General features: G+C 43.6%; 1 protein-coding gene across 1 annotated transcript; it reads left to right on the top strand.

Moving 5' to 3' along the window:
* Positions 1-14,853: 14,853 nt before the first annotated feature.
* Positions 14,854-21,209, top strand: LOC133004702 (proline-rich transmembrane protein 3). The gene is made up of 3 exons (XM_061074184.1): positions 14,854-15,640; positions 16,005-16,160; positions 19,168-21,209. Exons 1-3 carry the CDS (start codon positions 14,854-14,856, stop codon positions 21,207-21,209), a joined length of 2,985 nt encoding a protein of 994 aa, XP_060930167.1.
* Positions 21,210-24,298: the final 3,089 nt, after the last annotated feature.

Here is a 24,298-nt window from a genome sequence, read left to right as displayed (position 1 = left end):
AAATACTCCATGCACTACTTTTTACTTCTTTCTATTTTAAAAGAAAATGTCCTTATTAGCACAGTCATCAATACAGACACAGATAGTATCTTTAAATCCAGTAAAACCATCAGGTAATTCTGCTAAATGTTGCCAGAAGTGGTCACTAGATGGCAGCATGCTTTGGAAGATTTTGCCCTGGGAGATAACGTCACCTAATGGACCATTTGCTTTAGCCTATTTTCTTTCTTTTTAGGGGGGGTTGCACTGGATGAATGTTTTTAGTTCAGACCTCAGGCTCGTGCTACACTATGTACACACACACGCCATGGCATTTGAGTGCATGTCTGAAAAGGTCATAGGACAAAAATGGTACTTCTTCTTAGTTTCCTGATTAAAATAGTGAATCTGTCGGTTGGATCATAACAACATGGTGTGGGTGGATGGCTTTGGAGAGCTACGGTGTTTGTATGTTCATCTATAGGCAGAAGTTGACTGTGTCAGCTGATCTATTTATAGCAGGGCTTGCAGTTATCTGTTGTCACTGCTCAGGGGTTAGTGTGACTCTTTCTGGTGACAGCATGGTCATGTCTCGTGTCCCATTTGATTCATTAATGTCCCTTTACAGCAATGATGAAGTCTTATTTTAATGAGTCTGAAATATAAGGAATTAATGTACCCTACAATGTCTTCACATCTCATTATTGTGCTTATTTGAGAAATATTTTCTGAATGTATAGTCTGAAGTGAGCAGGTGCATCATGCATGTAGCTGCATCTGTGTCAGTATGTGCACGTGCCGCATGCATACAAATGTTTGTATTTGTGGAAGAGTGTGCAGCCATGTGAGTTAACGACTGAGTCAGCTTTCATCCCCATTCCAGTTGAGCTGGACAAAAGCTGGGGCCCAGCTTAAAGGCAGAGTCACACTGAGGAAGACAAAAAATAGATGATAACAGAAGTTAAAAATAAAACAGTTGAGAGAACAGGGGAATTAATTTATTTGAAGGCAGTGAGAGTAGTAAAGGTGAAAGTGCGCTTGAGGTGGCGACATGCATTTTAAAGAGAAAGTAGTGTGTGCACGCACATTGATGCACACAGAGTCAAAAACAACAACGTGACGCTGGCCTGAGCATTATGTAAGAGGTGGGTCACTGCTTGGGTTATGCCTTCGGGAATTGTTCACTTGAGAGTACATCTCTCAACTCAGTGTCACTTCCTTCTCTAATAAAAGTCTCTCCTGCAGGCACCAGGGGGCGCCACTCTTGGAACATGAGCAAAAGAGAAAGTAGATCGGCCTTGTGAGTTTCTGATGTGCAGCATTTGTTTGGAGTTGGCCTTTGGATGACATGTGAGAAGTGTCTCTGAGGTGGTTGAGTGTGAGAGGTGGGGACCTCAGGTGCCTTCATGATTAAATAACCTCATGGACCTGTTTTCACTGACGTAGGTAATTAGATGGACATAAATCAAGGTATTTCATCGCAGTGATGTAGAAATGTAAAAATCCAATACACTCAGTTGTCAGTTTATTAGGAACACATGCTGCCTAATCATAGTCCAATAAATTCTTCTTTCACGAAGGTTTCAATGATCTGTTCTTGTTGAAAATGTTTACAGAGGTGTTGATTAAACTGTTTGATCATTTCTGGAGGATGTAGACTGAAGTGCAGTCAACAGCAACACAAGCTGCAGCCTCTGTTATGATCATACACCTGAATCAACAGCTCTCTGACACGGTTTCAAATACAAATTAACATTAGATGTTCCTAATAAACTGAAAACTGAGGTATAGCTTTAAAGCAGCCCAGCAACAATACCCATAATAACCAGCCAGAGAAAACAAAGCAATAGCTGCAACAGTATAAATGATAATATAAATGAGAGATTGTAATTTTTAGTAATATTATATATATATGGTCAGTGAGAGTCTAGTAGATACTGTACTGAAGGTTGTTTTACTGTGATTTAAACGGCTGGAATTTATCCTCCACTATCAATACAGTTAATGTATTTATACTAACAGTTCTGTATAAAGTTGGAATATATGAAGAGGTATTTGACATACGTTAATATATTAATAATTTAAAAGATAATAAAACAAAATCCAGTTATGTCTATGTCAATATAAAGTATAAATCAACAATTAATAATTTTTCACAGCATATTCATGTTGCACTCCAAGCTAAAATATGTTTTTGCAATGGAATAAAGTCTAGAAAATATTTATTGCTATTGTAATAATTTATTTAAAGGAACTGATTCATTTGGAATATCCGTGCTTTGTCTCTGTTGTCCAAAGTTGGTCTCTGCGCACTTTCAAACTTTGTCCGTTACTTAAAGTGATGGATGTTATCGTTCCTGAACAGTAACAGATGTATTATATAACAGTATCTGATACAATACCAAAAATGGATCGTAGTTGGAGCGAGTTGTGTTGCTTCACCTTAGATGTGGTGGAAACCCAATGCAGTGGGAGACATTCGTGGGGGAGCCTGACGGACCTGGGGAGGGAGGCAGTCCCCACATTGGAGTCTGTCTTTGGGGGCCCGGAGTAGGGGAGAATATTCTTTAGTGTCTAGACAACCAGGGTGAGGGAAAGCCACACACAGAGAGAGAGAGTGTGTGAGTGGAGAGCTGGCATTATAGACCCTGTGCTTTTCTGAATCGTGTATGTGCAGATGGATTTTAGCATCTTTACTGTTCTCAATCACAGAGCTTTATTTTTTGGTTAAATGTAATACTTTCTTCCATCTTAGCTGACTGTGATTAAGGCTCAGGGCCGTATAGTTTGGGTGGAAGAAACTGTTCCGTCTGCTCTGGTATTAAATTTCACAGCCTACGACGATCAATTCAAATGACTTAAGTGGAATGTATTCTACACATTCCTGGACAAAGATGGTGTAGAAACACTATCCAGTGTGGGAGAGCATATATTCCATGTGAGGGTTTTTTAGTGTGCGTCAGTGTCAGTGCAGCGAACTCTTTCCTTTTTAAGAATGTGCTCATTTAGGAAGCTTTAAATAAGCCCCCCTCTCACTTTATTTAAAGCCCCCTAAAAATGACGTATATGAATCCAGAGCTGTCAGTCAATGGTAATGTACATGCAAGTCACATGGTTGACCTGCTTTGATTTAAGTGGGACACAGTGCTGGAAAGTAACTAAGTACATTTACTCATGTAACATAAGTGTCGATTTTAAGGTACTTTTAGTTTAGTGAGGTATTTCTATTTAAACTTTTGACACTGTATTACATTCACCTGAGAACTCTGGATAGTTACTTTTCAAATTAAAATGTAGTAATCTTATAAAATAAAACAAATGAACTAAGTTGCAACTGCAGTAACTTTCCCTCGGATCTACAAACCTTTTAGGGAACTACTTGCGTTTCCACTATGGAGACCTCGGTCTAAATAAAGTTCTGTGTAATTATTTTTACCCTCCCGAACAGTTCCTGGTGGGGGGGTAGTACTTTACAAAAATGTTTGCAGAGGTAAAAGTACCTGATTGGTTGAGTATTTTATTAGTATAGCCGACGTTTTTTGAAAAACCTGTAGCTGCAAATGCCGTATAAGGCCAAATAAGTGGTTCCTAAACTTTTTGTCTGGTGACCCCTTACTATAAATTGGTAACTTCAGCTCTCCCTCATAATGTAAACACATTCCTAACCCTAACCCTTAACCACATTTCTGAAAAAGATTAAAAGAAAATGTGATATAAGGCACTTTTCCACTATTGTTTTGCAAATATAACTAATATTTCAGTCAATTGTGGAAAACATTTTTGAAAACATTACATGACCAACTCTCCGCAGACAAGCATCAAACTTTCTTTAACATTTCGAGATTGATAAGAAAATGTGCTCCCATGTTTGTGTGTTTGATTGGATATAAACAGCTTGTGAAAACAAAGATTGAGCCCTCCTCTTGAAGTCTAATTTGAAACACTTGAAAACTGGGTCACCTCATGAGACAAAAGTTCAAATATCTCATTTATCATTTTGTTTGGCCTGAGCTCTCCTGTATTTTAATCAATGTCTGTTTAACATTCAACTCAGAGAACAAGAAATACTCGTGTAAGAGGAGCGACGTATCTGGGCCTTTATTATGTCAGATAAATCAGATGCAGCAGAAGATGAGTCATCTTGATAGAAATAAAACTGGATAACAATCAATTCATTCTTCAAGGAGGTGAGTAGCAGATGAGATTTAGATGTAAACACACTCCCAAAATGCCTTTTTGTGTTAATATTCCAGATAACATGATATCTCTTGCAAAAGCATCACGTAAACATCTATTCTCTATTCGTTCCTGTGAGCTGAGCGTCTTTTAATATGTACTGTTTGCTCACTTATCCCTCACCTCGAGAATATTACTCATAATCCATGTGCAATAAACCTGATTAGCATCTTGAAGTGTCCCCGCTCCTCCTGTCCTAACCCTTCAGTGTCTCTCCTGCTGCTTCAGTAGTAATATAATGGCATTAGGACAATCCTCTGAGCCGCCAGGTTATTTTAGGACTTGAGTGTACAGTGCAGACAATCTAATGAAAGTGACATACGTGTGGGGGGGGGGGGGGGGGAGAATGAGAGAGTGTGACGGTTATGAGAGTCTTTATCAGTGTTTGCCTGTGTTTTGAGGGGCTCTAGCCGGGGCAGAGCTGCAGTGTGAACAGCATGCGTGTCCTAACTGGAGTGTGGTGTTTGTGCAGGACGGATAGACAATCAGGCGGAGGATGAAGTGGAGGGCACGGAGCCAAGGTGCAGCATGAGGAAGCAGTATCATGTTGGCTCAGAGCGGCTCGCTCCCCACTCCTGCCATCCCTGGTTGGAGGACAAGAGAGGGTGACGGGGAGAGCGGCTTGAGTTTCATGTACAGCTCTGATCCAAGCTGATTGTCCTCACTGCTGCTGCACCAGTCAGTCAGGTGCCTCCTCACCTGTCTCCACATGCATCTACCTGTTCACACCTCCAGTTAATTATCTAATTTGATTCCACCGAAAAACCACAAAGCTTTTTTTTATTGTTCTGTTTAGGGCTCATCAGCACCACCATAAGAACGTTTCACCAAAAGCTCTAGACACTGGTTTTCTCTCTAAGGCTTCTTCATGTCTGTTCCTGTTTTCATCCTTAGATATTTGTATTCTTTTCTCTTCAATGTTTATGGTTTGTGGCACGTCATCAACACGTCCATGTGCTCGCTTATGAATCCTCTGGAGGATACTCCTGCTCTCATGGGCTCATTCCGACATTATCCATTATATGTCCAAAGCAAACGACTCTGACATTTGTTTTTCACACGTACACCGCCTCCGGATAATATCAGGAGATTATCTGGAGTTCAGTGCATGTCTGGAAGCAGCTGAAGTAAATGGTAGTATCTTTATAGTTTTGGATTGGAGCCCAAATCCCACTGGAGGTAAACATGTTCCACGCTCTCAGTGTCTCTCTGACAGAAATGACATGAGGCTGTCAGTCCAATAAAAAAGCATGAATGTAAGAGATGGATAAATGGAATTCAAAATGTTATTTATTTGGCTTTAGGTACGACCGGATAAGATGTAGATCAACGATGATGATGATGACGTCAATGCCTGTGTCGTCACGTTCACACAAAGCACTGTCCAAACAAGCCTCTGTAAAAGGTGGATGACAACACACCCACACACACACACACTGAAATACAATGAGGGCTCGAGCCTAAAACTGCGTGACACAGTCCTCTGTTGCGTAACAGTCGTCCCGGGCGGTAGGTTAATAGGTAGAGGCAATCGTGTTCATCCGCTTGGGAGCAGAAAAAAAAAAAAAAAAGAGGGAGGGAGAGATGTGAGGAGAGATGGAGCGGTCGGTCGGAGGGGGCGTACGTCTCCTCGCTGGCTCATGACTGGAGGGATCACACCCGCTCCGTGGATGCGTGTGAGAGCTGCGTGTTCACGTCCCGCACCCTCATACAACCACGGTGATCCACGGTTCTATTCGGAAATGCCGTAGCAGCCGGTGTCCTGCCGCAGAGGACAGCATCGGAGGGACTAGCTCGGCCCTGCAGGTACGATCCCCTCCACACACACACACACACACACACACACACAGACAGACACACACACACATCGTGCACTTTGGAGAACAGTTGTGGAGAAGCTGCGCTATGCGGCGACACTTGGCGCAGTGAGTCACGCGTAATAACCAGGTAATAACGCAGCCCTACCTGCGCCGCTGCTTCAGGTTTTACGGGCTGTTCACGCTTTACTGCGGCCACCGATTCACCTGTAATCGATTTCCTTGTTTTGCGTACTATAAACGTTGTCGTTGGGAGTCACGCGTCACATGGAGTGCAGGATTAGGTGCAGTCAGGATGAACAAGAGACAATATGAGGATGGACGACATGACTGTTCCCTGGAAGTGAAGCCACACTAGCGTCTTCATTGCCACCTAGTGGCTGGCTGCAGTACAGTTCACACATCCATTCCCCTCCATGTTGGTGAATGGGACATGGACCAAACTAAAAAGTACACATCAAATATAAATGGTCTCAGATTGTTTGTGTCATTTGGGGTCATTCTTATTGCCTTGATGTTTGTTAAATGGTGGATGTTTCAGTTCAGTTTTTCTTTAATTTATTATAGTTATTTGATGATATACAAAACATGGTGAAACGTTGTGATTGACAGCTGAGACTTGACATGATTATTCAAGCGTGTGTATAGGCGGGACTAAGATACCATGGCTCCACCCTCTTATCGCAGACTATCCAAATGGAAAGATGGTGGCGTTCGTACCCGGGATATTTGGGCTTTATTTCTGAAGTTGAGACACGTTGTCCATTTTTTATAGTTAATGCAGTCTATGGGATTGAACTTAGTAATGCTGTTTTTCTGGTTTATAATTAGTAAATTATGTCAGCCGGTCATGGAACATACTAAAACCAGGGTTAAATAACACTGTACAGTCACCTCCTAGTTAATGTTTACTGATGCTACCAACTACTAGCTCTAGCTGTTTTAGATACAGTTAAAACTATGAACCTGTTTGAGTCATAACTGTTTTTCTCTAGATTAGGACTCACCTATTTTCTGTATGGGGCTCTATTGTTAATGTGACCTCTTATTCACCTGTCCACAAAGTGTAAATAACTGTCTGTACTTAGGAGGTGAAACTGCAACAAGTAGTATTTCAAAGTTTGGCAACCGCTCGCATGTGTGCAACACGTTGTATCTGCGTGTTAACAGAACATTTATGAGGGCTGTCCAGCCTCGGCGTGTAGGAGAAGGGCTGTGGCACTTCAGAGGATCTGGCTGCACCTGTTCCTCATCAGGGTCTGAACGCATCCAGCGGAGGGAGGGAGAGAGGGTTAAAAGGGGGGGAAACCACTCTTACTGGGATCAGGCAGACAGAGCTGCATGCTCCAAAGTGCTACTTGATGTAATGCAGAGCCCAGCACGACGAGTTGAAACCAAAAGAAAAACAACTCACACCCATCTGTGATGAGAGAAAAAGGCTGAAAAGACTCAGAAAAGATTTAGGTGACAGTGTTTTTGTAGAGAAGTGGGGGTTTGAAAGAGTTAAAGGCTGTTGCAGGACTGAAGATGAACCTTGACTTCATGACTCAGTATTGAGAAGTCTGCAGATGTCTTACTTTAATGGCTTACCTTGTAAAATAACAGTTATCATTCACTCATACACCTTTAAACTGTCAGGATAGTTAAACCATACCTTCCAGTTAATAGCCGACATGTCACACTCCTCAGCACAGACAGTGCTGGACTGTCAGAGTAGAGGAACGTAAAGAATAACTCAAGATATTGATGAGGCACAAACCCACTAACCACTGGACACATCTGCTCCCCCGCTCTTTCATGGGTCTGGATCTTTTTTTGATCCAGTCGGCTGAACTCAAACATTTTTTTAATAGAGTTGTAAATGAGTACCAAGGACGTCCATGCACAGGACAACACTTAATGTTCATAAACACACAATTTGCTTGCAAATCGAGTGATTGCCACACAACACACCACTTAACACACCAGTCTTTATTGAATGCAGCTGTGCGAGAGTTGGGTTGAAGTGGAGCTATGGTTGACTCCCTGCAGCAGGCACACACTTTATGAGCTGCGATGCCTGTAATCACTTTTCCTGCAAGTGTTTTGTGGCTGGACATGGTTCAGCAGCTGTCTTAATCAGTCCCCAGACTTTCTATCTCTCGGCTTGTAATTCTGGGAATGTGTGCGTGGTAATTCGAACATGTGAGTACCCTCTATGTCATAATAATTCACAGAATATTTGTAGACGGTGTCATCTCTCTGGTGAGGTTTCTCTCCGGGGCCACTGATCACATGACAATCGTCGTAGCATGTGTTTTTATGCAGGGGGATGCGACTGTCTAGGTGTGTTTGTGTGTGTGTGTGTGTGTGTGTTTTGGAGTGTGTTGGAGTGACAGTTAAAGCGCCCCAACCTTTAAAGGCTGACCTCCTTCAGCTTTTGATCTGTGGCTCGCAAGAAGGCGGAACATCAGTCAAAGATGTTGTGGGGCTCAGCACTTTTAAACTGGACATCCGCTTCAACTGGGGATCAAAAGCATCCACGATTGGTTCTGGAGCCTCCCCTCTCCATATAGCATGACCTCGCTGTGTGGTCGGCGTCCCCCCTCCACCCCGGGGCAGTGGAGCACCACGAGAGGCATCTTTACCAGGCTTTGGTTCCACTTAAGAGCTATATGGACAGTTTTAGTTTGGTCTAGAGGCCTGGAAGTTGGCTTAGAACTTTCTGGAAGAATTTGTCTATGTCTTAATGCATATTAACTGAATATAAACCGATTAAAGGTTAAGTGTGTAGAATGTAGGAACATCTAGTGGTGAAGTTGCATGTTTCAGCTAAATACCCGTCACTTCACCCTCCCATTCCGAACACGAAAGCGAAACTGTGTTAGCCTTCAGTCTCCTTAAAAACTCACAAGGTGTTTAGCTAGTCCAGTTTGGACGACTGTAAAAAACATGGCGGCCTCCCAAGACAACCTCTAAGTGTATATTTTAAATAAATTAATGTAGTAGCCATATATTTTCAAAATGAGCAAGAAAATAATGGAAGAGCTGTTTGCTATCCATATGTTATTTCAAGGTGTGGAATTTTTCAACGGTCAAACCAGCAACCTCCCCCCACCACTTGCATACCAACAGAACCACATATGGTCCCCCGCCTATTTCTCCCCTCTGCCCCGTCTCTCTCTCTCTATGTCTCACACATACACACAAATGAAACAAACATACACTGCCTCACAGTCACACCTTTCCCCTCACAGAGTGCAATACAAACAAGTCACACATCGGTATGGCAAAAGCTGATGGACAAGCAGGAATACATAACTGCTCTTTTGGTCTGAGTCACAGTTGCTTTGCAGAAGTCCAGCAGCTCTGTACTGGTTTAATCCAGTCGCTTTCTGCTTTTCCTTCTCTCTCCATCTTCACTGTTCCTCTGTCTTTGCTTTTATTGCTGTCCCAGCAGAAACACTCTGCCTGTACTACTCTCACCTTGTAATCAGATTCCTACCATCAGTTTCCTTCTCTTGTTTTTTGGGAAAGCTTTGATTCTTATCATTGCCCTCTGGTCTCTCTCTCTTGTGTTCATCCCTGTCTTCCTTTAACCAGCTGTCCCTCTCAGCTGACTGACCGTCTCTCTGCTCTCGACTTTGTTTGTGCTCCACTGTGAGCCTCCTTGACACTGGATACTGTAAAGTCATCTCAGGTATTGGGCACTCACTCAAAGACATGACCTTGTAATCTCATTCCCAGACACGCGCAGCCTCAGCATGTGTTCATTCACACATATTCTGAGGAAGACGGCGGCTCGGTATGAATTTTTAACCATGCTAGTGACGCAGCACCGAGGATGAGGATCGGATGATCAGTCAGTCCGACCACTTTGCTGCCGACTCAGATGTCTCAACAACAACTCCATGGATTGCCCTAACATTTTGTACAGACAGTGTCTGTGATATTTCCTGTCAATCCTCCATAATTTTGCTATCTAGGGTTTTGAAGAAAGACTATTTGATGGATTTTTATTAAATTTGGAGCACACATTACACACCATGTGTAACACGCATATTGACTGATGTTCAAAAACAATCCAAAAGTTCAACCTTTGTAAACTTTAAATCTGCAAAAGAAATAATTAATTTGTAAATGTATTGTAAAGTGTTGTATTTATCAAATATAGTTTAAAAAATTATAATGGGTTCTATCCATCATGTTAGGTCGGCTGAGGGGTAGAGTGGTCGTCCTCCAACCTGAAGGTCGGTGGTTCGATCCCCAGTCTGACCCATCTGCATGCCGAAGTGTCCTTGGGCAAGATGCTGAACCCTGAATGGCCCCCCATAGAATAACTAAGTGCTGCGAATAGATGCACTGTATGAATGTGTTTGTGAATGGGTGAATGTAAAACTGTACTGTAAAGCGCTTTGAGTGCATCATCAAGACTAGAAAAGCGATATAAATACAAAACCAATTTACCAAACCATTCCCTGACATATACCTCATCCTACCATCCAAGATTGGTGTTAATTTATCTGGTAATTTTTGTGTAATGCTGCTAAGAGACAACAAACGTGCAAATGAAAATATAACAACCTTTGCTGAGTTTATAAAAGTTCGTACTCAATTAATAGTAAAATAAAAGACATATCCAACTAGACATTCAATCCTGTCTTTCAGTGAGTGGCAGCTCTAAGTCTTTTTTTAGAAATATTTTGGACATTTCATAGTTGAGGCTCAATACCCAGGGTAGATTTGACCAGTCTTTGTTGGAAAGACACAGATTCTTCTGTTCCCAAATGCACTTAGGACTGTCCCTGGAAACATTCAGGGAAATTAATGGAATTTTTGCACTGCCACAGTGTGTGTGCATGTGTGTGAGAGAGAGAGAGTTCTCCAAACCCCACCTCTCTCCGCGCCCCACCCTATCTGCCTGTCTCCTTATGTAAAGCGGAATTTAATTCGCCATATTAATACATTAGCATAGACATAGCATCACTACTCCGACGATTAACAGATTAGTGGCAGCTGCTGTGGCACTGACTCAGATGATGATATAACCAGCAGGTCTATACTGTGGGCGAGGAGTTTATAGTAATCTTCAGATTGTTGCCCACTGTTGTAACATTGGATTTCATCCATGGGCCTTTCCTGCCCTGGATAAAGAGCGTATTGTGCGAAAGAGAGTGACGACATCCGCACAACATGCAAACCACGGACACAAATTAAATCCAGAGTGATGTGTGCCACGGCCCCGAGGGGCTAAATGTGATAAAAATACACTTGCTGCCTTCTCCTCGCCTGGACAGTCACAGAGGGACGTGCTGTCTTACTTGTGTGTGTGTATGTGTGTGTGTGTGTGTTTCCCTCACTGTTGAAAGGATATGGAATACAAGCATCTGCTGTGGTTGGCTGAGAGCATGTAGGTCTACATTCAATCCAAACACATAACCAGCTGATTACACCGATCTCCTCTTTGTAGTGATTTGGTTAGAAATGAAACCGACAAGTCTGTTCCCAGTTTGAAACTCAGACTGTTAAAGAGGAGCTGCCAGTCTGCCTCATTTACTCTCACATCTATTTCTTCAGTGGAAAATTGTGGTAAAATTGTCAAAATCCAGTCAAGAAAAACCTTTTGAGAAACCGCTGCTGTGTGTGTGGCTCTGCGTTTGTGCATTTGACCCGTTTACGTAGATGAGATTAGCGCTGACAGCTTTTTAAATACAGCAGCAGTGTTTTTGCTTCTCACTAGAGTTCATGCTTTAAAATGCCTTTGAGACTCATTAATCAACACTACCTATGGTGATCATGCACGTATAAGGCTGACTCGCACTGGATTACTTCATATCAAGATAGTGGTATGTTTACTAAAATCTATTTCTCAACAGTCAGGGTGTTTATCTCCAGCTGCCAGCGACTCCATAGCTGCCAGTTAACATCAGAGCAAAGGTGAAGCAGGCTCAGTTTCCCCGCATGCCTTCCCTGCACAGATTTGTCTGCTTGGACCATAACAAACTTGTTCATCCTGAAACCTGCTGTAATTTCCTCGTGACTCTTCCTCACAGATATTCTGTGTCTCAGTAGTGATGTTTCAATACAATTCCCCACTTCTACCAAACTCGGTAAAGACCCCTGGACTTTGCCTACAACCTGTATAACGTATCTTACACTGAAGGGAAGTGATGATAGCGGTCATTGTCGTGTAGCCTGGCTCAGGTTAAACCCTTTGAAAAACAGAAACAAACAGAGAATCAATGCCATAGTTTGAGAGTATTAACTGAAAAAGAACACATATAAATAAAATTAGGAATAAACAACAAGTAATTCCTTCAAATATCTGTGAAAGTGCTGATGTCGCACCATCCCTCAGTACTCAAGTCTCAGAGTACAAATCGCCGTTTTGCTTGTGGGACTTTCCAGCATGAAATATTGCCAAATCACAAATACACTTTAACGACGTGGTTTCCGATCAGTTCATACTCGACGATGCCCAACCCGGTGTTTTCAGCAGCGCTGGTGGCATTTCCAATCTTGGTATTAGTATCGGAACATTTCTGCTTCTTCGTTTCTGACAGTTTCTGTCAACCCGCCTCCCCCCCCCGCCCCTCTCCACATGTTCTAAATTTACAGCGTTCACCGCTTCTCTCCGTCTTAATTTTGTCACAGATCCCTCCGATTCCTGCCCCCTCCCTTCACTGTCAGATTCACTACCATCACTGCTTCTTCTCCATCATCTCCGACCTTCCAGCCCAGCTGCCTGCCCCCCCCCCCACCCCCCACATCCTCTTGCCGCCCCGTCCTCCCAGTGAACCTCTTTTCTTATCTCCACTTTCTTACATCTACCTCCTGCGTTTCGACTTATCTCTCTTATCTGCAGGGCTTTCTTTCATCCTTCATCCAGGAGCACGCTGCAGCACTGTGGTGAAATAATTCCAGCTAAATGGGGGGCATGAGTCAAAGAAAGACGGGAGGAAAAACTGGGATTTATCAGAGATTGGATTGGCTAACAGCCGACTACACTGAGAGCAGAGGAGGTGGTTAAGACGGGAAGGAAAATAAACATTGAGGCTAGTGTGAGTGGGTGGGGATTGAGATATACTACCATTTATATTACTGTACTTATGGACAGCTTTTCTCTACAGCTGCTCTGCTAACAGTCAGCAAATAGTGAATCAAAACATGATTTAAGGTGACAGGTTCTAGCAGAGACTCTACTTGCTGTGCACAGGTCTGAATCTTCTCACATACCTACAGTATGCTCAGGAACTTCCTGCTTGGTGACTGACCCCTTGTGCGCACACATACCCTTAAACACGTTTTCCATATACTCACTGCATCTCTCGTGCACGTGCACACCAATGGTGGTGCACAGCTGCAGTAATTTCTCAGAGAACTAGACACCAGGGCAGTGAATGAGGCCTCGGTGAGTCATCTGCAGCAGAATGGACTCTCCCAAAGGCGCAGATTTGTCTTTTTCTGTGCTTTCCCTCCTGATGTTTCAGGTTGAAGTTTCGATATGATCCTGACTCTGCCCCCCGAGGTTATCTCCCACTGTGAGTCATAGGCAGACACAAGTGTGAACAAGGGAGGGTTTTACGTAAGTCTTGGCCTGAAATAGTAACAGAAAAAGGGGTGTTTTTTGATAAGAGGTGCATGTTGGGACGCGGCCGGCAGCTGTTTATGTCGATGACTCGTGGGATTGTGTAATCCTCAGGAGCTTGGGGGGTTTGTGTGTGGCACTGGGCTCTCTGAGCTTCACCACACTCCTGATGCTCCTGGCATCCGTGACTCAAACATAACTATCAGAAAAAGCAGTGGAGCGGAGAAAGAAAAAGAAACTGATATTCGTCCAAAGAACATTTTATGGCAGGGAATAGATGGTGTGGAAAAAAACTTAATTCGTCCATCTGCTACTGAATGAAACCATCTGGGACTCCTGTTGGTTTTGACGGTGCTTGTTATATTACTTAAGAAGTTGAACTCTTGCCTTTGTGTTTGTCTGTGTGACATTTATTCTGAAACCTTATACCTGGCCACACCCTGTGTGTCTGCTGGTGTCATGCTGCTGAATCCACATGTTTTTCAATGACCTGCTCTCTGAATCAGAACAGCAAGGCTGCAGTATTAAAGCTATAACATGTAACTATTCCTTATTATAGCTAGGGTTGGTAATCCTAGAAAAGCATGAGCAGGCTACAGTTTGACAATATACAACCGCAACCATCCCACCCCCTCCCATCGGCACTCTCGTTAAAGCCACGCCCCTAAAACACATAAACCTCCCAGTTTCATTTTGATTGTCTTTTAATTGCATCACCTCAGTTTGTCCCATGGCTCTGCAAATGACATATGACAAAGGAATAACACACTGCTACAGTTGGCTGTTTTTTACTTTCCCTGTTTCTAATGGTCACTTGCAATGGATAACGATTATTATTGGCTGTGTAACGTGAATAAGACTTTACTACATTACCTCGTCAGTGAAGATTATTTGTGCCTGAGCAGCGGCAGGTAGATTTTTGTTAGTTTTTATTGAGAGACCTTTAGCATCTGAAGTTACATATTGTGCATTTAACTGCATCACATGTTCACACAATTCACCACATTAGTCTTCATCAAACTATGACCACAGCTCCTGCATAGAGAAAGATTCTGAATTTAACTCAAGCTTTTATCCATTAAGGTGTTCAACTTTATTATGTCCCTCTTTGATATCATAATGTGTTCTTGTGTCTTGTTTTATTCCATGAAACTAACACAGTGCCTGTTTTCTCTGCCACCAGCTGAAGGATGGTGTGACCGATACAGAGACAGACTGAGGGACCAGTCACTACTCACCACACAGAGGCAGACCATGGCACCCATGTCCCTCCTCTTCCTGGGCTTCTACCTCTCCTTCCTCCATTCTTCACATACCCAGACCATCATTGGCTCTTCCTCGTCATTTCCTCCTCTCGACCTGCCAATTAATTCTTCACCTCCACCTACCAAGCAAACTGTCAGTTTCTGGCCCTCTTTACCTCCCAGAGGACGCAGTGATGTGCCTGTCAGAGCGACAGTCCGGGATAGGCTGAAGAGTACGAATACAGTGCAACTGGGGCCAAGAGTGACCCGTCCCACTGTGCAGTCCATTCCTTCTTTAATATCCGGCCTCTCTGCAAAGAACCTCAGCATCGGGCCAATTTTAACCCAACCGACTGCCTCCAGGCCCAGGACTGACACAGCCGGTCTAGTGTTCAGCAGGGCCTTTGCTAAGGGGGACACTGCTACAAAAGGCTTGACTCCACCTCAGCCCACTGCTGTTGCAGAGCCTGCAGGTAACAAGGCAGGGTCAAAGTATGATGATGATGATCCACAGGGCTTAGGATCAGGTAGTTCTCCAACAACAATGCTTGTGACGGAGGAAACTCCTGTTCCAACGGTTGGGGATGAAATGTCGCAGTATCGGCCTCAGGCACAGACAGTGATATCTAAAACTCCTGACGAAAAGACACCACCACCTGAGAGTCAGACTGTGAAGCCTCCGGTCTTTGTGCTCACAACGGCCAGTAAAACCACAACATCACCACAGACACCAGAGACGAGAGCAACACTGTCCCCTGTGGTGACGAAAGCAACACCTCAGACTGTAGTTTTAACAGGTGAGAAATCAAATATGTCTTTCTTTAAATTTCTGTCTGTGGAACCTGTTCTCAAGAACCAATTATCTCATCAGCTTCTCACTTGTATATTCTTAAGGTCCAAAGAAAGTGCAATGTTGAATTTGGTGCAACTTGGACATGCGATAAATTAAATAAGCTCATTCCAAACAGGCAGGTTTAGAACGGGCACTGCATCAGTTAGAATAATCACTTCATGATGGTAAAGTGCTGTTTGGGTCAAAGTATTCACACCATGTAACAAATATGCCTTCTTCACCATATTTTAGGAAACCTGACAGCGAACACACTTCCTCCTCAGCAGGACTCTGTGATGACCACCACCACTGGGTCTCCTGAGAATCAGCCACCGGCTTCAGAGCTGCCAGTCACTGCCCGAAGCCAGAAGAGTTCGCCTTCAAACACCACAACACCACAAGTGACGACCACATCTACAGCTACTGTGCTTACTACAACAGTGGCAGCTGTGAGAGCGTCCTCGAAAGCATCAAATCCAACCAACGTAACGAAGCAACAAGGAGAGAATACAGCCAGCACAACCAGGACAGGTACGAGGCAATGGTGCTGTGTTTTATAGATGAGAAGATGACAAGTTTTTTACGTCCCGATAATTCAAAATGGAATTATTTGTGCAGCTGGGACTTTTTACTGGAAGAATCTGAAAAAAAAGCCTCAAAAGAAGGGGAAAAAGTGGAGATACTTTTCCGTGGAAAGTGGGGTGGTGGTTGTGTGGAGCAGACACAGCAAGGGGAGAAAAGTACGAGCGGGAGGAAAGAGGGAGGGGGGTGGATTCACAGCCGAGCAAAGAGATAGACGAGTGGGGTCTGCAAAAGAGAGCGTTGGGGAAATACAGATGGGAGAGAGAGCAGACAGGATGGGTGAGAGGAAAAGAGGAAAAGGTACGGGCGAGTGGCGTAGGTAATGAAAACCAGATGCACTGAGGAAAGCCATGAAGGGAGCGGAGTGGAGGAAAAGTAAATGGAAAAAGGAAAAGCATGACACATGGGACACATGAGCCAGTCTCTTAGATACCAGGAGAACAACATCATAACTACTTTTAAACACTCAGGCTCTTCGGCCCCACGAGAACCTTTAAAGTCTTTAAATGGGCCTTTAGCAGCTCATTGAAAGAAATAACTTCCTGTGTCCAAGAGTGGCAGTTTGTACAGTATGTACAGATAAACATGATTGTAGTTCCTATGAGATGGATTAGGATATATTTATTTAATAGTTTATTGCAATGTGTGGACATACAGTATAAAGCAGTGAAAAAAAACTCCAGGGTGTGGGTACCTTTAAGTGTATCCAGCTGTGAAATGTGATCAGCACATCTGGAATGTGTCTGGATTTTGCTCCTTTGAGGAAAAAAAGGAGTTTCAGGGAAGGAAGTGAAACATACCTTTTATAAAAATAAAGAAATGTGTGTGTGATCTGTGTGCGGCGCTCGCCTATGTGAGTCTGAAAGTGAAATGAGTGTGTGGGTGGGTGGTGGTGGTGGGTGGGTGTCTAATAGGAGGGACGGAGTGCCGGGGCAGAGCCAGGAATTGAAACACATGTTGGAGTGAGTCATTAGTCAGCTTGTCTTCTACAGGGGGATGAACTCCTCAGTGCTTCCAGCGGCTGGTGGTTTGTGTGTTTTTAGCAGCACTGATCACTTAGTTCCACCATCCATCAAGTTAAATGCGCGCGTAAAATAGAGATGTTCTGTTGCAGATAACGGCACTGATACTGGGTCAGGCATCGGCGAGTACGTGAATCTATGAACCGATCCAATGCAATGATTTCAAAGTACAGTTTTCTTTTCCCGGAAATCACTTCTTCCTGTTCACTGCTCCAAAATAGCAGTTGCGCTGTACTGCCATTGGCAAGAGCTGTTTCTTGGAGTGATTTCTGGTAGTGTAGCATTAGCCAGGGCAAGGCAAGCTAGACTGGCAGCGATTCAGTCCCAGAAGTAGATGGGGCTGGTGTTGCCAATTACAACACCAGCCATCTCATAAAGCACTTGTAGGACCATCACATGAAAGAGCAGGAGGAGTTCACCAAGGCAAAGAGAAAAAACAAACGAAATACAGCAGCAAACTTTGGAAACTTTGATTTGTTTTGTGACTGTCAAACTAAATCCTAGATGAACTTCCATACGACATTCATCCTCTGTTGTTTGTCAAAGGGTTTAACCTGAGCTAGGCCATACAACAATGATAGCAGTCATCACTTCCATCCAGGGTTAGTAGTACACAGCTGTTAAAATACATTATACAAGTTGTAATTCTTTTAAATGAGCAGATATCATGTCACAAGTCCGAGTCAGCTCCTCATGAATAATTCTAGAGGCCTCGATTGGTTACATCCATTTCTTAATGCCCCATCCCTCACTGAGCCATGCTTGTTTTCTTGTCATTCAATCCTTTTAAATTATAACATTTAGTGTTATTATTGTTCACCTAAAGTCAAAATTCCCATTTGTATGTCATGGTCTTTTATGCTGTTATCTATGTAGCTGAGTAGCTGACAAAGCGTAGTGATGAATGGCCCTATGATTGTAATGTTGTTGGGTGTTTCCAGGCTTTTGCGGGAGGTGCGGTGCCTTGAACAAACACAATGAGACGGTTCGAGACAGAGACACAATGTGCTGCGATGTTGTCAAAGAGTCATCTGGTCTCATTAAGGGTTCTAATGCTTTGCAGAGAGATTGCCTGGTTCCGATGCATTGTGCCATTGTACTGCAGTATGTTACATTAATTACGCCGTCTAATCCAATTAAGTCCCAATAACTGCGCAGATATCCGGAAGAGTTTTCCGCTCAGCAAAATCTCTGATGTAGTGATGAAAATAATGTGTATGATGTGACCTTCATGATTCCTGTTTCAATTTGTATTTATAAGTTAAGGCTTGTTTCCATTTAAATTATTATTTAAACCTAATATTAGACCTTGGCTCAGACGTGTGTGCTCTGAGTTGTTGTATCTTTGGCTCATGTGTGTAGTTGTTTGTGCATTTTTGTAGTTCATAATACCGACCTGAATTAAGGAACATTGGCTTTGGCTTAGGTCTGTTATTTTTATATTAGGTCATGTGATATAGTTATAGATCTTATGTATATCCATGCATCTGTGTGTTTGTTTTAATCTGTGTCTAATGTTTAACTTGCTCATGCTTTCAGCACATTTTGCTTCCACCTTGAACAAAATGTGCTACATGACTGAATCTTTGCTAGCTTACTGAAAAAGATATTTAAAACAGGTGTAATTGAGTTCTTATTAGATTTATAGTTTAATTAGATCTTGTCAGCACGTGTTTTGTGTCTGTTTAGAATTACCTGAGTGGCAGATGGTTCTGGTTAATGACGTAGATGGGGAGCTACTCCCCTCTAGTGGCTTTGAATATAATTTCATGCAATGTTTTTTTTGGTATGAGTCAATCTTTCAGTTAAATTATATTCAGTAACATTTGATTTACGTACATTTAAAAATCAACGAAAAACAAATCTCTTTTTCTTCTTTTTTTTCTAGGAAAATCTTCCTTCCTCACCACCGGTGTAGTCCCAGTCACCCGGATCAGGCTTTTCCCCACCTACCAGAGTGGTGTTGTTCAGAGGAACCGCTCCATTCTCCTGGGACATCCTCACCAAGCTCCCCACGCTACATATAACCCAGTCCCCTCTCCCAGCGCCGGTCCCTCTAATGAAACATTTCTGTACTGGGGTGACCTGAGCCGGACGCTGGCCTTCGCCTGGGAGCTTCACGTCTACGGCTCAGCAAGTCTCTTCCTCCTCCTGTTTGCTGGAGCTGCTCTCGGCCTCACCCTGTCCCCTGCCACAAACTGTCCACATCGGGGTGCTGTTGCACTCGCCAACGCTCTGCTGTTTCTAGCCGGAGGCCTTAGGGCAGCTCTCTTTCTAATTGACCCCTATGGCACACGGAAGTTGCTGCCCCGCCCTGCAGTTATGGTGCTCTACAACTTGCCTCTACACCTGCTGGTGTGGACGCATGCTGCCGTGGCACTGTTGGCCATACGGGTGGCAGGGGTGAGTGTGTTACCTCCCACCATGGAGCGCCCTCCGCTGGTGGCTGTGTTGGCTGTGTTGCAGTGCACCCTGCTGCTGGCAGCCGACCTGCTCTCCCCAGCCCTGTCCCCTGTGGTGCCCGTCACCCTGCAGGTCCTGTCCCTGTGCTGGGGCCTGGCTCTCTGCCTGGGTTTTCTCTGCTACGTCTTTCCACGTATACGCTGCCCACCGCTTCCCGAGCCTGGAGTCCCTGAACAGGGCACGAGGAAGGCTTGGACAGGGAGCAGGAGGATAGGCGTGGTCCTGGGGAGGGTCCTGGCAGTGTGTGCGGTCGTGGGGGCCTTGTGCTGTGGCCTGCATGTTTATGCCACCTTATGGCTCTATGGGCTTCTAGGGGACTGGACACACTTCAACTGGGGATGGTGGCTGGTTCACTTCTGGGCCCGGCTGTTGGAGCTCTCCTGGGGGTTCTCGCTCCTTCTCCTGAGTTCTTGGCTGTTCTGGAGGCCCCAAAGTTACCAGGGAAGGGAGGAGGGTGGAGCAGACGGCAGAGCAGCTGGAGACGTGCCATCCCCTGGCCAGTCTGTAGGGTCCACTCAAAGACATACCTGCTGGTCCAAGATAGTGCAGAGCCTGAAAGTGAAGCCGTGCAGAAAATCTGACAGCAATGGGGTAGGAGGAGGTGGAGTGGGAGGGGGAGGAGGAGGAGGACCAGGAGGACCAGGGGAGATGCCTAACAACTGGGCTGGTCAGGAACGTCCTGGAGCTGACATCAGTAAAAGTCTGATCAGGAACCAGAACCACGAGCAGGTCACTGCCGTGCCGCGCTATGTCAAAGACAACAACAGGGGGCGCAACCACCGGGGCCACTCTGCAGAGCGGGGCGTGTCTGACGGCTCCACCGGCTCCCTGCTGAGGCTGCAGGCGCTGGGACGTCCTCCTCAACGCTCAGTGAGTGGCAGCCTGGATCAGGATAAGGACACTTCCCTCTCTCTCTGTGACTTTGATCTACGCCCCCCCTCTCCCATCAACCTGACCCGCAGTATTGATGAGGCTCTGCACAGGGGGCACCTACTGGAAGGAGGCAGCCTATTTTATCCTTACAACCAAAACTCACAGTCTCCCTCCCCGGGCTCAGGGGGCAGCCAGGGACCCTGGCTCCGCAGGAACAGTGATCCTCAGATGCTGTCTGAGAGCAGCGAGGCCGCGACAGAGTCGTCCATGCCACTAGGTGGCAGCATACTCAGCAGTGTACCAAGTAGACAGGTGACTGCTCCACCCACACCTTCCCATCAGGGTAACAGGTGGGCTGGGAACGGGGTGTCAAGTGTCCCCTCATCAGTGTCCTGCCCTGTGTCGCTTCGTCCCACCAGAATATCTACTGGGCATCTGGGGGACGACGGAGTGGATGACACGCGACCGTTCATCACTCCGGACTCAGAGAGGGTGCGGGGGAGGGCTGGGAGGCCGGCGGGGTCACGGAGTTACCTGGAGGTCAGTCGACATGACGACTCTGCCAGTGTGAACAGCGAAATCATTGACTTATGAACCAGACTGTTGACATGAGGACCAATGACTGGACATCAGACACGCCCATTTAACAAAAGCTGTTCCTTTAACACATATTAGGAAAATCTGTTTACCTTGTTAAGGGATCAAAGACTGTGTTTGTGGAACTGAAATGTTAAATCTTTTACTCTGGGAGTAAAACTGAGAGATAAAGCACAGATAAACAACAACTCTCCATCTCTCTCTAACTCTTTTTGTTTTCAAATACCCACACACACACACACACACACTCACACACACACACACACACACACACACACACACACACACACACACACTGGCATCACATTGACACAACTTCAATAACAATGGGACCATACACACATTGCAGTGCTGAGAACAGCTGTTCAGCAGGTGTAGGAGTGAAATTTGTCATGGATATAGATTTTATTTCACCATCAAGTAAGAAATCTATGTAATAGTTTCATATCATGAATACCGTCAACATGAACATATTTGTATTTACTTTCTGAGTTTCAATAAGTTTGAAATGTGGCTCCAATTTCTATATCGTCTCTGTGAAAACATGTCTGCATGTCAACAGTCGTGAATTTCAGTTCTTTCATGAAGTTTATTCTCCGTCTTTCATGTTTCAGTTTGCTCTGTGATGTAAAGATGTGCCATACATGACCTTGGTTGGTTCTGTGCTATTTTTAATGGTTTTACAAACCCATCGTTTGGGTTAACTTTCTATAGCGTCTTACCAGTATCATAGTGACTCAGCTATGGATTACTACTTCTAAGCTCTTAACATGCTGCCGCTGTTGTTGTTGTCGTCGTCTATTCTGCCTTGTAGGTCAATGTGAAGCTGGTTACATAAAGATGCAGGCAGTGAACAACAGTCAGAGACATGCAGACGCATGCTTATGCATGAAATGATTTCCAAGCATTCACATGTGAGGTAAATGCATTTCATTGTGACTTTTTGCTGTTAAGAAAAAGCTCCTGCAACTAATGTACAACTGAAGCCTCTGAATGCATTTTTACAGAATCTAACTTTATAATAGGAATTCTAATCAGTTCATTGAGTCGATTCACACGGTTTGATCTCTTATCTAATTAGACGCTTCACAGCTCTGCAAAGCTACAGCCAGTGGTGTAGGAAGTATTCAAACATTTTTACTGTAGTAAAAGTACACATAAATAGACAAAAAAAGTTTACTCAACTAGAAGTACCACAACAACATTTCTCCTTAACTAAAAGTTAATAAGTACTTGTGTTTAAATATACTTAAAGTATTCAAAGTAAAAGTACTCGCAGTGTGCAACGTCTTCCCATTGCAACAGTGTAGGACATCAGTAACTGTGCCTGTGTATCTTGATTTGATTCAAGAATACTCTCTTTTAAATACGGCCATGGATCAGGTATAACTAATGGCTGTGTCTCGGCGGTGGCCTGTTCTCAGATGATCTAATGTTAGAGCGTTCATTGGATCAGTGGACCAATTTCATTGTTATGACTAAATAATAATAATAAAATAAACAAAAGAAAGTGTTGTAAAGTGAGTAAGTAAATGAAAAATGTATTTAACTACATTAATGAAGTAAATGTACTTGTTGCATTGCACCACTGGCTGCAGCACACACGACTGGCCTGGCATGAACCTGGGAACTGTTCTAGTTACTTATTATCAGAGCACTTAACTTAACGCCTGAGCACTAAAGTATTTTGCTACTCTAGAGGGAAATATCTTTCAACTATACGATGTATAAGCGACGATGTAAATACAGTTATTTTTGATGTCCATGAATAAAGGTGTAATTGAAACAGTCAATAGTTGTAACTGTGAAAGACAATCTGAAGTAATGCTTTTGCAGAAAGTTGCGCTATTTTGACATCAGATTGAGGTGACGTGCATGTCGAGGACTTTCTGGGCTGTGCTCAGGATTGTAATAATGATGCTGGTTTTGCAAAAGAATATATCTGATGGCCGTGGTCCACAGGATTTGGATTTCTACTTAATTTGTTCTGTCATTAAATGATTACAACGACATTTGTAAAGATACAAACAAAACACACTAGTTTGTCTTTTATCCTGAAATTAAGACGGTGGTTCCCTTTGTTCAGTTTTAAAGTTGCAAGGATATATTGAAAACTACTACGATTATTGAAAAACTGAGACTCTTCTAACTGAAATGCTACTTTGGATGCTCTTGTGAATATCTTATTATATTTTGACATTTTATCCCAAGTGGAGTTTGGAGTAAAACGTAACTCATGCCCCTGTTACCGCTGAGAGCCAATCCATGACTTGTTTTCCAGTTACCTCAGGGTGACTTGCAGCTCCTCCCAGTGATGTGAGATATTTGACTTGTTTAGTATTTTGCAGTACAATGGCCTTGTGTTGTCAACATTCCAATGCACCTGTACGATTTCAGTGCCCCAGTACAGTCTGTTACATCTTTTCTTCATGACCAGGGTGGTACCTCCAGCGCCCCACAGTGTTCTCCCCTCTACGCAGCAGTATGTGCCATAGAAGATACAAATCATTGTACCCTCTCCAGTCTGTAGCCGCAGTGCAGGAGTACAGTGTTAGTTTGATTCATTTCTTTTGCTCATTGAACTTTTGTTCTTGTATTTCTTGCTGCATTATGTGTCTGGATCCAAAATAAAATTGAGGAACCTCAAAATCTCCTGATTGTCATATTTTTCTGTTGTGTTTTTTCACAAAATGGAAACGGTAAGAGTGAAAATAATCAGCTGTGGCTTATAAATGTGTTTATGTTGGTACAGAAGAAAGAAAGTGGCTAAAATGATGAGAAATCTGAACACATTTGTGACGCAGATGGTCAGAAACCTGGACACTGCTGAGAACATGTAAACACGGATATGAATTAGAATGAAATGAAAAGAAAATGAGTTTTTTCACCAATATCTCTGTATTTATTCTTTAGAAATTCACAAAAAAAATTTGGAAAACGCCCGATCTCATAATTTTACTTAATATGGAAATGTTGTGTGGTAATCCGTTCAGTAGTTTTTGTGTAATGCTGCTAACTAACAGACAAAACTAATTACACCAATTAAAAAAATTAGCTCCTTGGTGAAAGTAATAACTTCTTTATGT

The sequence above is a fragment of the Limanda limanda genome, chromosome 7, assembly GCF_963576545.1.
Source record: "Limanda limanda chromosome 7, fLimLim1.1, whole genome shotgun sequence".
NCBI classification, from domain to species: Eukaryota; Metazoa; Chordata; class Actinopteri; order Pleuronectiformes; family Pleuronectidae; genus Limanda; species Limanda limanda.
Note: the sequence above shows the minus strand (reverse complement) of the source record. Positions and strands in the feature narration are given on the sequence as shown.